Here is a 13,631-nt window from a genome sequence, read left to right on the forward strand (position 1 = left end):
TTGCCTCAGTTGGCTTAACCATTTCAGCCTCATTCATTAGGCTTTCATAAGTGTGTAGTGTAAGGGAGTTTGGTGTGATGGTTAGGAGCACAGACTTCTAATCTGGTGAGCCAGGTTTGATTACCCACTTCTCCTCCACATGCAGCCAGCTGGGTGACCTTGGCCTCACCACAGCACTGATAAAGCTGTTCTGACCGAGCAGTGATATTAGGGCTCTCTCAGCCTCACCCATCTCACAGGGTGTCTGTTGTGGGGAGAGGAAAGGGAAGGCGACTGTAAGCTTCTTTGAGACTCCTTCTGGTGGAGAAAAGTGGCATATAAGAACCAACTCTTCTTCTTCAGTAATATCAGGACTCTCTCAACCTCACCTCCCTCACGTGTTGTGGGGAGAGGAAAGGGAAGATGACTGTAAGCCGCTTTGAGACTCCTTCGGGTAGAGAAAAGCGGCCTATAAGAACCAACTCTTCTTCTTCTTCAGTAATATCAGGGCTCTCTCAGCCTCACATCCCGCACTGGATGTTTGTTGTGGGGAGAGGAAGGGAAGGTGATTGTAAGCTGCTTTGAGACTCTTGCTGGTAGATAAAAGGGGCATATAAGTCATCTTATTTTCCCTCTTAATATTTCTTTTTTAGCAGGAGATCCACAGCGGGCAGTGAATTTCAGCACGCTGATGCTAGACGCCATTCCACAAGTGAAAGGGGCCCATGCTCAGAAGGAACCTACTTAAGCATCTTAGATATAAACAACTTTAGGAACAGTGTGATGGACAATATTGAAGAAAACAGAAATAAGTGGAAAGAAATTATGGAGTCCACGAGAAAAGGTATGGCAAATAATGCCAAAAGAATTAGTCCTGATCTTGCAATGCATATTTTTATCTCCTTTGCTCTGTATTTTTACAATTGCTCACAGGATTTCTAATTTGGTGTCACATTTTAGTTTTTCTTCCAAATAATACATATTGCATGATTAAGAGCAACACAGATTAACCGAGTTTTTCTTCAGCAGTAGCAGTGGTGGGGTGGGGACTCTAAGGGCCATTCCGCACCCGATAAATACAGTGAAATGCTTACCTTATGAAGACGGCATAATTTTGGCATTTTGCACAACATCGGCAACTTCCCTTGTCCATCCAGCAAACCTCAATAGGCTATACAATCACAAATAAGACGGCTGTTAGCATCAAGTGACTGCTGAGAGGTGATCATAATTCCAGCCAGCAATGTAGGGAGGAGTCAGGGACGGGGGAGGGACAGGATTTTGATATAGAGATTTTTCTGGCTGACCTCAGCCATATGCTTGGCAGAATAGCTCCGTCTTACAGGCCCTGCAGAACTTGGCAAACTCAGACAGAGTAGCTGAAGAATTGTCTTCTCCCGTCTGCTCTTGCTGAGGAATTAAGATCACAGGAAGAGGTTCTCCTAGTTGTCCCATCAGTCAAAGGAGCTTTCCTGGTGGGTACATGAGAGAGGGCCTTTTCAGAGACAGCTCCACAATTTTGGAAGTACCTCTCCAGGGAGGCACACCTGCCCCCGCCCCTTTCAATCTTTAGCAGGCTGTTGAAGACAGCTTTATTTACAACTTCATTGGATTGACAGATTGCGTAATTTTCTAGCTGTCTTAAACTGCAGTTTTAATTACTTTTTAATGGATTTAATGTATTTTATTGTATGTATTCATCTATTTTAGGTTTTCTCTACCAGGGTTTTGTGAAGCCCTGGGTTTTCATGACGGTCCTGGGGGGGGGGGGTTGCCCAAATGGGTGGGAATTAATTAATTTTGGATATATTTTTTAAATTTGTTCAACATTTATCAGGTGATATGCTCCTATATGGTCATGTCAACACCCCTCCCCCGCATCCCAGAATGGCCAATGATGGGCCTGTAGAGCAGCGGCCCACAACCTTTCGGCTGCCGCAGACCGCTGCTCCGGAGTAGGGCAAGAGGGCGGCCTGGGGGCCCGCGCACGCGTGGCAGCCCCAGCGCAAACGCACATGTGCGGACTGCCACATGTGTGCGTTTGCGCCCGGCAGGGGCGCAAATGCCCATCCGCGGCAGTCCGCGCACGCGCGTTTGCGCCGCCGCCGTGCCAGCGGCCGCGGCTCCCCCTCCCGGCCCCTCCGGGCCGCCAGCAAAGCGGCCGCCAAAGCGGCTGATTAGCTTGCGGCTCGGCTAGCTTCTCTTCCCTCCCCTCCCGAAACAAGAAGCTTGCCAGGCCGTGAGCTAATCAGCCGCTTCGGCGGCCAATTTGCTCGCGGCCTGGCGAGCTTCTTGCTTCGGGGGGGAGGGAAGAAGGAGCTGCGGCCCGGCGCCAAGGCCTTCGTGGCCCGGCACCGGGCCGTGGCCCACGGGTTGGGGACCACTGCTGTAGAGGGCAGGAAGGGGAGAGATCCTGGGTGTGTTGTGCACACTATGCTTCCCAAAGATATTGTGCATGACCGTGCCACTTCTCAAAGCTTGAAGAATGTTTCAGGGCTTTCTCAGTCGTGAAAAAGTTGAGAAAGGATGATCTATTGCTTAATATATATATTAAGTTAAACATTAGATCATGTCATAAAAAAACACGAAATGTCTTAGCTATTAACATCTAGAGTGCATGAACAAATGATCTGCTTTCAAAAATGCGGCCATCTTTTAATTTCACCTTGTAGAACGTTTTTTCCTCCCACTTCCCTGTGCGCATCCAATATCTTCACAACCCGACAAAGAATGGCTTTAACTTCGTTAGCTTTTGAAGGTGACTTGAAACTTCACCAAGAAATTAATAACCTTTTAGAATTGGAACAAATTGCCATCTGAGCATGTTTCTCCGTGTAAATGGAAAATGGGAACTAAACTGGAGCCGGGTGGTTGTGAGAACAGACTGTTTGAGCATTAAATTTTTCTTAAGTATTAAATACAATACCTTGCTATTATTAATCTGACAAAGGGAGCTTTGACTCTCCAAAACACATACCCTGAAAATCTAGTTGGTCTCTAACGTGATACTTAGCTCAAATTGAGCTGTTGCCATGTTTACAGGGCACTCTTCATAGATGAAAATACGAGGGTAAGTTGAAACGTATTGCTACAAAATCACAGGAATTTTTATTAGACAAACATACCCAAAATGTGAAACTGCTGTTTCTCAACATATCCTCCTTCTAGGTGTGTACACTTCTGAAGGTGCCGTTGCCATCTCTCTAGCCCTTCCCCAAAGAATTCTGCACTTTGATTTACACCATGTTTGGCATCCTCAAGGGACTCAAATTGTGTTCCTTTTAAATGTTCCCTGAGTTTAAGAAGCACAAATTGAAATGTGAGGGGGCAAGATCAGAAACTGTAGAGTGGATGGGTGAATTCCCAATGAAATTCTCATAGTACAGCCCAGGCTCCCCTGAAGAAAGACCAAATGTATTGTCACAATGGGGGAAAATTCCTCTATGCTACTTTCCTGACCTTTCTCTCACTCTTAAAACTTCTTTACAATAATTGTCCTTGTGTCTTTCGGGAAAATCATTTTGTTTCAAATAAGCCGGTTCAAGCATGAACCGGAACCCTAGTAGCAATACTTGACTCACTTTCATAAGTCTACAATGGCATTTTCTTACATTCATCCTCTTTCTTAGATTTCCCAGAAAAAGAAAGTGAAAGGGCTAAAGTTCACATAAGAGAAGATAGCGACAGGGCTAAAGAGCATGTTACTGAAGATCGCGGCAGAGCTAAAAAGCACATCAGTGAAGATCGTGGCAAGGCTAAAGTGCACTTAAGTGAAGATCGTGGCAAGGCTAAAGAGCACTTAAGTGAAGATCGTGGCAAGGCTAAAGAGCACATAAGTGAGGATCGTGGCAAGGCTAAAGAGCACATAAGTGAGGATCGTGGCAGGGCTAAAGAACACGTAAGTGAAGATCACGGCAAAGCTAAAGAGCATGTAAGTGAAGATCATGGCAGGGCTAAAGTGCACGTTAATGAAGATCGCGGTCGAGCTAAAGAGCATGTAAGTGAAGATCGTGGCAGAGCTAAAGTGCACATAAGTGAAGATCGTGAAGACAAAGCACGCTCCAAAAGACCAATGAAAAGAACAAGCAGCAATACTAGGGTACCAAAGTACAAAAAGTATTGTACAATACCACAACCTAGCAGCATATGTGACTGCCAGCTATGTGACAGCAGAGCCTTTGAGTCGATGGATGTCACTGCCCCCAATGGAGGTGCATCAGAAATGTGCTCGTCTCGACAGGACTCTGATGCAATGGAAGTCACGGAATCGTACGGTAGGCCTAAATTCTTCTCAGAATCACCACATTTCCTTAAGCTACAAATGCATTTAAAAGAAACTTCAAGAACCATCCATTTCAGCGTGAATTACAAGAAGCAAAATAGTTGCTCTGTTCATAGCTGAAGCTCTAGAAATCAACATGGGTGCAACAATACTGCACAGGGTTGAACCATTTAGTGGGCCCTCTATGTGCAAAGCCTCCCCTTATAGATTAATTGGTGGGGGCAATCAAGTTATAAGGAGCCTCTTGTGGTGCAGGGTGGTAAAGCAGCCGACGTGCTGTCTGAAGCTCTCACCATGAGGCTGGGAGTTCAATCTCAGCAGCCAGCTCAAGGTTGACTCAGCCTTCCATCCTTCCAAGGTCGGTAAAATGAGTACCCAGCTTGCTGGGGGGTAAACGGTAATGACTGGGGAAGGTACTGGCAAACCACCCCGTATTGAGTCTGCCATGAAAACGCTGGAGGGCGTCACCCCAAGGGTCAGACATGACCCGGTGCTTGCATACCTTTACCTTTAATCAAGTTATAAGGAAAAGCAAAGTATCTGATTGCTAGATATTCTGGAGTATTAAGAAACATATTGGTTTCTTGATACTGGAATTGGTTAGAGAACCGCACTCAAAGAGTTGTTGTCAATGGTGTTTCATCAGACTGGAGAGAGGTGTGTAGCGGGGTACCTCAGGGCTCAGTGCTCGGCCCGGTACTTTTTAACATATTTATTAATGATCTAGATGAGGGGGTGGAGGGACTAGTCATCAGGTTTGCAGATGACACCAAATTGGGAGGACTGGCAAATACACCGGAAGATAGAGACAGAGTTCAACGAGATCTGAACACAATGGAAAAATGGGCAAATGAGAACAAGATGCAATTTAATAAAGATAAGTGTAAAGTTCTGCTTCTGGGTCAGAAAAATGAAAAGCATGCCTACTGGATGGGGGATATGCTTCTAGGTAACACTGTGTGTAAACGAGACCTTGGGGTACTTGTGGACTGTAAACTAAACATAGCAGAGACATCACCCTGCCAACAAAAGTGCGTTTAGTCAAGGCTATGGTCTTCCCAGTTGCAATGTATGGCTGCGAAAGTTGGACCATAAGGAAGGCCGAGCGTCAAAGAATTGAGGCTTTTGAACTCTGGTGCTGGAGAAGACTCTTGCGAGTCCCTTGGACTGCAAGGCGAACAAACCGGTCAGTCCTAGAGGAGATCAGCCCTGACTGCTCTTTAGAAGGCCAGATCCTGAAGATGAAACTCAAATATTTTGGCCACCTCATGAGAAGGAAGGACTCCCTGGAGAAGAGCCTAATGCTGGGAGAGATCGAGGGCAAAAGAAGAAGGGGACGACAGAGAATGAGGTGGATGGATGGAGTCACTGAAGCAGTAGGTGCAAACTTAAATGGACTCCGGGGAATGGTAGAGGACAGGAAGGCCTGGAGGATCATTGTCCATGGGGTCGCGATGGGTCGGACACGACTTCGCACATAACAACAACAAAACTAAACATGAGCAAGCAGTGTGATGCAGTGGTAAAAAAAGGTGAATGCCATTTTGGGCTGTATCAACAGGGGCATCACATCAAAATCACAAGATGTCATAGTCCCATTGTATACAGCACTGGTCAGACCACACCTGGAGTACTGTGTGCAGTTCTGGAGGCCTCCCTTCAAGAAGGATGTAGATAAAATTGAAAGGGTACAGAGGAGAGCAACGAAGATGATCTGGGGCCAAGGGACCAAGCCCTATGAAGATAGGTTGAGGGACTTGGGAATGTTCAGCCTGGAGAAAAGGAGGTTGAGAGGGGACATGATAGCCCTCTTTAAGTATTTGAAAGGTTGTCACTTGGAGGAGGGCAGGATGCTGTTTCCGTTGGCTGCAGAGGAGAGGACACGCAGTAATGGGTTTAAACTTCAAGTACAATGATATAGGCTAGATATCAGGAAAAAAATTTCACAGTCAGAGTAGTTCAGCAGTGGAATAGGCTGCCTAAGAAGGTGGTGAGCTCCCCCTCACTGGCAGTCTTCAAGCAAAGGTTGGATACACACTTTTCTTGGATGCTTTAGGATGCTTAGGGCTGATCCTGCGTTGAGCAGGGGGTTGGACTAGATGGCCTGTATGGCCCCTTCCAACTCTATGATTCTGTGATTCTATATGAAAATGTTCCATTGATCAGGATATGGGTTATCTTCCCTTTGCATAGCTTCCTACAACCTAAGTCCCAAATACTGGTTTACAGGTTTATCTCCTCTGCGGGTCCCTGCTTCTCTGCCTCCCATGTCTGTTCCGGTCGAACAAATTCCAAATCCTGCAAGACCACCCATTTCAAAGCTTGTACCAAATCGGAAAACCATATCTAGATTGCACAGTTCAACCCAGTGGCAAAATTTGTCCTCTTCTGTTGATGAATTTGAAGGAGGTGTTGATAAAGAAAGCAAGATGTGCCTTGTGGAGCTTCTCATGAGCTCCATCCCATTCCTAAAGCAGACTCAGGTTTGCACACTGTGAGTCCACATGGGGAAGAAAGATAGATACAGCCCACATCTAACGGAAGCTGTTCTTCCTGTGTGACTGTATGACTTCAGTGCTCATGGTCACAAGACAGGGAAGAATGGAGTGGGCGGATTATAACCCAGGTTCCACCAGCAATTTAGGGCAGGGGGTAGACAACCTGTGGTCCTCCAGATGTCCATGGACTACAATTCTCATGAGCCCCTGCCAGCAAATGCTGGCAGGGGCTCATGGGAATTGTAGTCCATGAGCATCTGGAGGACCACAGGTTGACTTCCCCTGATTTAGGGGACAATCAGTTATCTGGATGCAAGCAAATGGACACACCCACCCACCCACCTCCCGAGGCCCCAGTGGTGCTTCTCTGGTTTGTGGACATCGGAGGGAGCAAAGGCACCAAAGAATAGGCTACCTGCTTAAAGCAGACAGGAGAATCTTCCGGGACTAGCCAGAGGGTGGCTGAAGAGGGACACCTGGGCCAGGGGAACAGGGCAGGGCAGGGCAGACCCAAGTCTAGGGGCTACTGGGGAATGGGATGGGGTAGATTGACTCCTCAAAAACAGGAGACCAGGAATAGAAATAAAAACAGACTTCACAGAGAGGCTGGAGTGGAAGGGAAGAAGTGTCGTTTTGGTTTTGGTTTTTTTGCATCCTCTTTTTTACTACCCAAAGGAGTCTCAAAGCATCACCTTCCCTTCCTCTCCCCACAACAGACATCCTATGAGGTAGGTGGGGATGAGAGAGCTCTGAGAGCATGGTGGCTGGCCCAAGGTCATCCGGCAGTCTTCATGAGGCTCAAATCAGCTTACAATCGCCTTCTCTTCCTCGCCCCACAAGAGACAGCCTGTGAGAGAGGTGGGGTTGAGAGAGCTCTGACACAATTCCTCTGTGGAAACAGCTCTAACAGGACTGTGACTAGCCCAAGGGCACCCAGCTGGCTGCATGTGGAGGCACAGGGAATCAAACCTGGCTCCAGATTAGAGGCTGGTGCTCTTAACCACTACACCACGCTGGGAGCAGCACAACGCCAGAGAAGGGGGCAGAATGCTGCTCCAGAGGAGAAAGGAGGGACCTGCAGTGATCAGTTCTGAGGCCTGAGGAGACAACATGTATGAAATGATGGCAGAGAAGGTGCACAGGGGGGGGGATTAGTTAAAGAGAAGAAGAGTTGGTTCTTATATGCCGCTTTTCTCAACCCAAAGGAGTCTCAAAGTGGCTTACAGTCATCTTCCCTCTCCTCTCCCCACAACAGACACTCTTTGAGGGAGGTGAGGCTGAGAGCCCTGATATTACTGAAGAGGAAGAAGAGTTGGTTCTTATATGCCGCTTTTCTCTACCCGAAGGAGGCTCAAAGCGGCTTACAGTCGCCTTCCCTTCCTCTCCCCACAACAGACCCCCTGTGAGGTGGGTGAGGCTGAGAGAGCCCTGATATCAATGCTCAGTCAGAACAGTTTTATCAGTGCTGTGGCTAGCCCAAGGTCACCCAGCTGGCTGCATGTGGGGGAGTGAAATAAGTCGATAAACAAGCGCCTCTGGACTAGCTCCCCGACACAACAGACGTGGTCGTGAATCTCATAGAACAGGGGGAGTCAACCTGTGGTCCTCCAGATGTTCATGGACTACAATTCCCATGAGCCCCTGCCAGCAAGTGAACATCTGGAGGACCACAGGTTGACTACCCCTGTCATAGAAGACAGTTAAGCGAGCCTAGCCCTTCTCTTTGTTTCTTTGTTTTGTAGAAGAATTAGTCGATAAAGAAAGTTCCTGGAGGAAACATGATGGCCAGACTATCGAGTCAAACATCCAGGAGATGAGAGCCTTGGTCCCGAAAACGAAGCCGCTGTCTGCAAACGAGAGTGACGATGTGATCATTGAGGAGTTTGTCCCCAACGATCCTCAACCCCAGTCCGAGCTCACGGGTGGACCCCAAGCTGCCACCGGTCAGGAATGTCCCCTGCAAGCATCCAATGTTGGCTTCATCATGACAGATCTCACTCAAAGCGACATGGAGATCTTCGCCCTGTGGAATGGTAATCGTCAAGGGTGGCTTGGACTTTTATCATAGTTGACCGGTAGTTTGAGAATCAACCTCACTGAGCTCTAGGAAGAGCTCTATGACCAAGCCCTATGAAGATAGGTTGAGGGACTTGGGAATGTTCAGCCTGGAGAAAAGGAGGTTGAGAGGGGACATGATAGCCCTCTTTAAGTATTTGAAAGGTTGTCACTTGGAGGAGGGCAGGATGCTGTTTCTGCTGGCTGCAGAGGAGAGGACACGCAGTAATGGGTTTAAACTTCAAGTACAACGATATAGGCTAGATATCAGGAAAAAGTTTTTCACAGTCAGAGTAGTTCAGCAGTGGAATAGGCTGCCTAAGGAGGTGGTGAACTCCCCCTCACTGGCAGTCTTCCAGCAAAGGTTGGATACACACTTTTCTTGGATGCTTTAGGATGCTTTGGGCTAATCCTGCGTTGAGCAGGGGGTTGGATTAGATGGCCTGTCTGGCCCCTTCCAACTCTATGATTCTATGATTCTATGATTCTAGCTGGGGGTGGAGAGCCCTGTCAAGGTAGGGCCACCTTTTGACAGCCCAGAGAGTTTGCAAGGCAGGAGTCAAACAGAGGCAGGTTAGCCATTGCCTGCCTCTGTGTAGCAACCCTGGACCTGCTGGGTGGCCACCCACCCGAATACTAACTAGGGCTGACCCTGCTTAGCTTCTAGGATGTGGTGCTATCAGGCTCATCTGGACCCTAAGGTCAGGACAAACCCTAACTACAGGTGCCATAAGACTGTAGAATTTTGAGGCAAGGTTCCCCCTGCCCCCAAATATTATTGAAACAACAGCTGACTATGCTTCTACAAACTAACTTGCAGGTTTGTGATGCCAAGCAATAACAGCTGTGCTAAATAAAATCACGAGTCCAGTAGCACCTTTAAGACCAACAATGATTTATTCAAGGTCACACTCTGATTTTATTGTGCTACTTCAGACCAACACGGCTACTCATTTGAAGCTGTGCTAAATTAAGACAGCGATCCTAAGTAGGTCTACTAAGGCAGGGGTAGTCAACCTGTGGTCCTCCAGATGTCCATGGACTACAATTCCCATGAGCCCCTGCCAGCGTTTGCTGGCAGGGGCTCATGGGAATTGTAGTCTATGAACACACGGAGGGCTACAAGTTGACTCGTATGCCTCATATGCGTTCAGTCTCAGAGCAAGCCAAACAAAGAAAGCAATAAAATGTTCTAAATATCCCACATCTGTGCGGAATATTCATGGACGAAGCACATCAAATTTAACAACTTTTACATTCCAATGACTTTACAAGAGAATAAATTTAGAGACCAGTGGCGCCTTTGAAACCAATGAGGTTTTATTCAAGGGATGAGCTTTCTTGTGCACGCCCACTTCCTCAGATTCAATGTCATGGAATGGAAATCATCAGTCCACACTTACAGGCAAAGTGCAAGAGTATAATTCCAGTACGATTCCAGAGATTGAGATTGAATTGCACGGGAAACATCTTGGGTTCAATAAATATGTCCACGTTTAAGAGAATAATGGGAGACTAGATTATTGTTGTTGTTGTTGTTGTTGTTATTGTTATTGTTCGATTTATTTCCCGCCACTCCCTACAGGCTCATGGCGGGTAACAATAGTCTTAAAATCCCCCATTAAACGCCCATTAAAAGACTATAAAAATACCCAACACAGTGGAAAATACCACTCTCCCCGACCTGAACAAGGGCATTGGGGGATGGAGGGTGATGATGACTACTTCAAATCAGTTTTTGACAGCAATTAGCTGAGACCTTGCCCTTCTGCCCCCTGCCTGTCCTCTCAAGCATTTGGCTGAGTTCCAGGGCCACACCACTAACATCTAAATGGGCCCTGCCTTCCGCACAGTGGGGGTCACTGCCCCATTTGTGAGCCCCCATCTTGAACAGGGCCACCCAGGAGGCTTTCACAGTCAGTGCCTGGCTTGTCGGGTGGTTTTTGGGACAGAGATTAGAGCAGTGGTCCCCAACCTGTGGGCCGCGGCCCGGCGCCGGGCCGCAAAGGCCATGGCGCCGGGCCGCGGCTCCCTCTCCCCCCCCCCCACCGCAGTAAAAAACTTCCCAGGCCGCAAGCTTGCGGCCCGGGAAGCTTCTTACTGCGGGGAGGGCGGGGAGAGGGAATCAGGGCCGGGCCGCGCGGGTGCAGCCCGATCTGCGGGCGTGGCTCGCGGGCGCGGCTTGATCAGCGGGCGCGGCCCGCGGGCGCGGCTCGATGCGTGGGCGTGGCCCGCGCGGGCGCGGTCCCCGTGGGCGCGGCCCAATGCCCTGCCGGTCCCCAGCCTAATAAAGGTTGGGGACCACTGGATTAGAGTAAATAATTGCAGTATGGATTTAGCGTGATGTTTGTTTTATCTTAACGTGTCTCTGATATGTTTGAGACCTCAAATGAAAGATGCCCCGAGAACCACTTCTGGAGAAGGGCGGCCTGCAAATCAAATATTTATATATTTATTTGTTTGTTTGTTTATTCAATTTCTATCCCTCCATTTTCCATGGATTTGTGGCGGGTTACATAAAACAGACACAAGCCCCCTATAAAACCAATCCCCTTAAAATGTAAAACATAAAACCGCAAGAAGGTGGCATAGTATAGATCAAGGGTAATCAAACTGCGGCCCTCCAGATGTCCGTGGATTACAATTCCCATGAGCCCCTGCCAGCGAAAGGGGATTGTAGTCCACGGACATCTGGAGGGCTGCAGTTTGACTACCCCTGGGATGGACGGATAGACGGACGGATAGACGGATAGATAGACGGATAGATAGACAGACGGACGGACGGACAGATAGACGGATAGATGGACAGACAGACAGACAGACAGACAGACAGGCAGGCAGGCAGGCAGGCAGGCAGGCAGACAGACAGACAGACAGACAGACAGACAGACAGACAGACAGATAGATAGATAGATAGATAGATAGATAGATAGATAGATAGATAGATAGATAGATAATGTCTCGATTAGCCACAGTTTCTACATGGGACAAACAATGCCACGTTTTCCCAGAGCAACTCAGAAAACTATTTCCCCCTTTCATTTCCCCTGTTTTGCAGAAGAAATTATGAAACGGGCCTCGGAGCAGCAAAGGCAAGGCTACAGCCGAATGGTGGCCGACACGCCATTGCAGGTGGCGATCTCAACAAAGCATTCGCCGGCCTGCGATGGGTTCAAGGGAGCTTCAGCGAGAAAGCCTCCGGATACCTTTATCCTGCAAGTGATTTCTTTCGACTCCCCTTCCGTAAACTATTCCAAGGACGCCGTTTTAAACTGCAACTCGGGTCCACCAGCCGTCCCGGGTGCCCCAACGAACGACGGCCCCGTGCCAGCAGAGGCGCTTCAACAGAATCAGGCAGACGCCCTGGGAGCTGCTGCTGTTTCAGTGACATCCTTGAGCTATGGGGTTTTTGAAATGCCCCAGTAAGTACTGGTAGTATAGGATCGCCCGGACTGAGCATAATGGTGGGCGCCAGTAAATGTAACCTGACACAATAAACACAGTTCTTACAGCTGCCGAGTGTTTGCTGCTTAAGAGAACGCGGCGAGTTGCATGATTTTGAAGTATTTCCCTGCTGCCGAACAGGGGGAAATCATGCTTGAAAGGGTCAACTTCTTGGTAAAGATTAAACCCACCCGCTTTTGCTTGAGCAAAACAAAAGCATCATGAGTGGAGTGATTCTTCTTTGCTGCAGGGAAATGGTAGAGATTTTTTAAAATGGAAAACTGGGGCCATTCCGCACAAGGATCAATGTGGCAAATTGCTTACAGAAAGAAAAAACGGAATTTAAAATAGTGGAATTTGGCGTAACGCATACCTTCCTTTGTAGTGGAATCCAGTTGCGTTTCAATCGTTTTCCACAGGTTTCCGGTCTCGCCAAAAATCGGTAGAAAGGAAGCGGTTTTTTCCGCGCTTTGTCCCGTCCCTGGCCGTCAATCAAACGAGCAGCCAATGGGCGGTTGTTACCATGCTCCGGAAAAGCCCCTTTCCCTTTAAGAATAGTTTAAAAAGAAAAAAGAAAAACACATGTTGCAACGAATATGCCTTGATTCCTTGATTCCTTGCTACCTCCTAACGTAGAGACCCATCTAGCTGGCAGCTGGCGTGTGAGCTGCCGATTCATCGTTGCCACGCTCCCCCGAGTGAAAAAAATCCCCTCCCTGTGCACGGGCGCGATTTTCAGCCGGAAATAAAGGGAACTAGCAAACGGGACTGTGTTGTGCTTGGTGACTTAGGGGATCTTTAAAGCAGCTCTGTGGAGGGACTGCAGCCGGAGAAGCCTCGCTGGGTGAATGAAGGCTCGCCGGCTCATTGCTCTCCGCTCGCTCCGAGAAAAAAAAATGGTGATCGCTTCGCCGGAAGTTCAGAGGAGAGAGCCAGGGGGAGGTACTTTGCTGAAACCACAACAATGGTAACGCACAGAACTTTTTTGCTAGTGTTGCAGATTGTTTGCAAGGGTGTAGCGCTTTTTGGAGGGTGAATCCACTTCTCTGGATTTCCCTTTAAGCGCTACAACGAATCGCTTTTTGCGGGACTGTTTCAGGAGTGTGGCAGATTGTGTGCGACGTCTTGCGGAACTGCAAATTAGTAGCGTTTACAATTTGCCACACTCCTGCTACATTTAGCTTGTGCAGAATGGGCCTGGAAATTCACAGGAGGTGAACGCCAACAGGCCTAGCTAATAACCCATCTTTCATTATTAGTGAACCCAATAGATATTCATCTTTCCCTATGACATATCTGGCCAAGCTTGAAGTACCTAGTCATAGGAGGGCCTTCACTTTGGCACGCTGTGATGCCTTCCCTTCGGCGGTATT

At 48.1% G+C, this 13,631-nt stretch overlaps 1 protein-coding gene across 4 annotated transcripts in view; it reads left to right on the forward strand.

Annotated features, from left to right (window-relative positions):
* LOC143827544 (uncharacterized) overlaps positions 1 to 12,328 on the forward strand; it is a 44,196-nt gene extending 31,868 nt beyond the window's left edge. For 3 of the 4 annotated variants that reach the window (XM_077317172.1, XM_077317192.1, XM_077317202.1), the window contains 4 exons: positions 633 to 823; positions 3,609 to 4,253; positions 8,502 to 8,792; positions 11,873 to 12,328. In XM_077317172.1, the coding sequence (XP_077173287.1) occupies positions 633 to 823; positions 3,609 to 4,253; positions 8,502 to 8,792; positions 11,873 to 12,240 (1,495 nt within the window). In that variant the 3' untranslated portion in view covers positions 12,241 to 12,328. The remainder of the gene's footprint in view (positions 1 to 632; positions 824 to 3,608; positions 4,254 to 8,501; positions 8,793 to 11,872) is intronic. The other variant, XM_077317182.1, reaches the window with a different exon arrangement.
* Positions 12,329 to 13,631: the final 1,303 nt, after the last annotated feature.

The sequence above is a fragment of the Paroedura picta genome, chromosome 1, assembly GCF_049243985.1.
Source record: "Paroedura picta isolate Pp20150507F chromosome 1, Ppicta_v3.0, whole genome shotgun sequence".
In the NCBI taxonomy this organism is placed as follows: Eukaryota; Metazoa; Chordata; class Lepidosauria; order Squamata; family Gekkonidae; genus Paroedura; species Paroedura picta.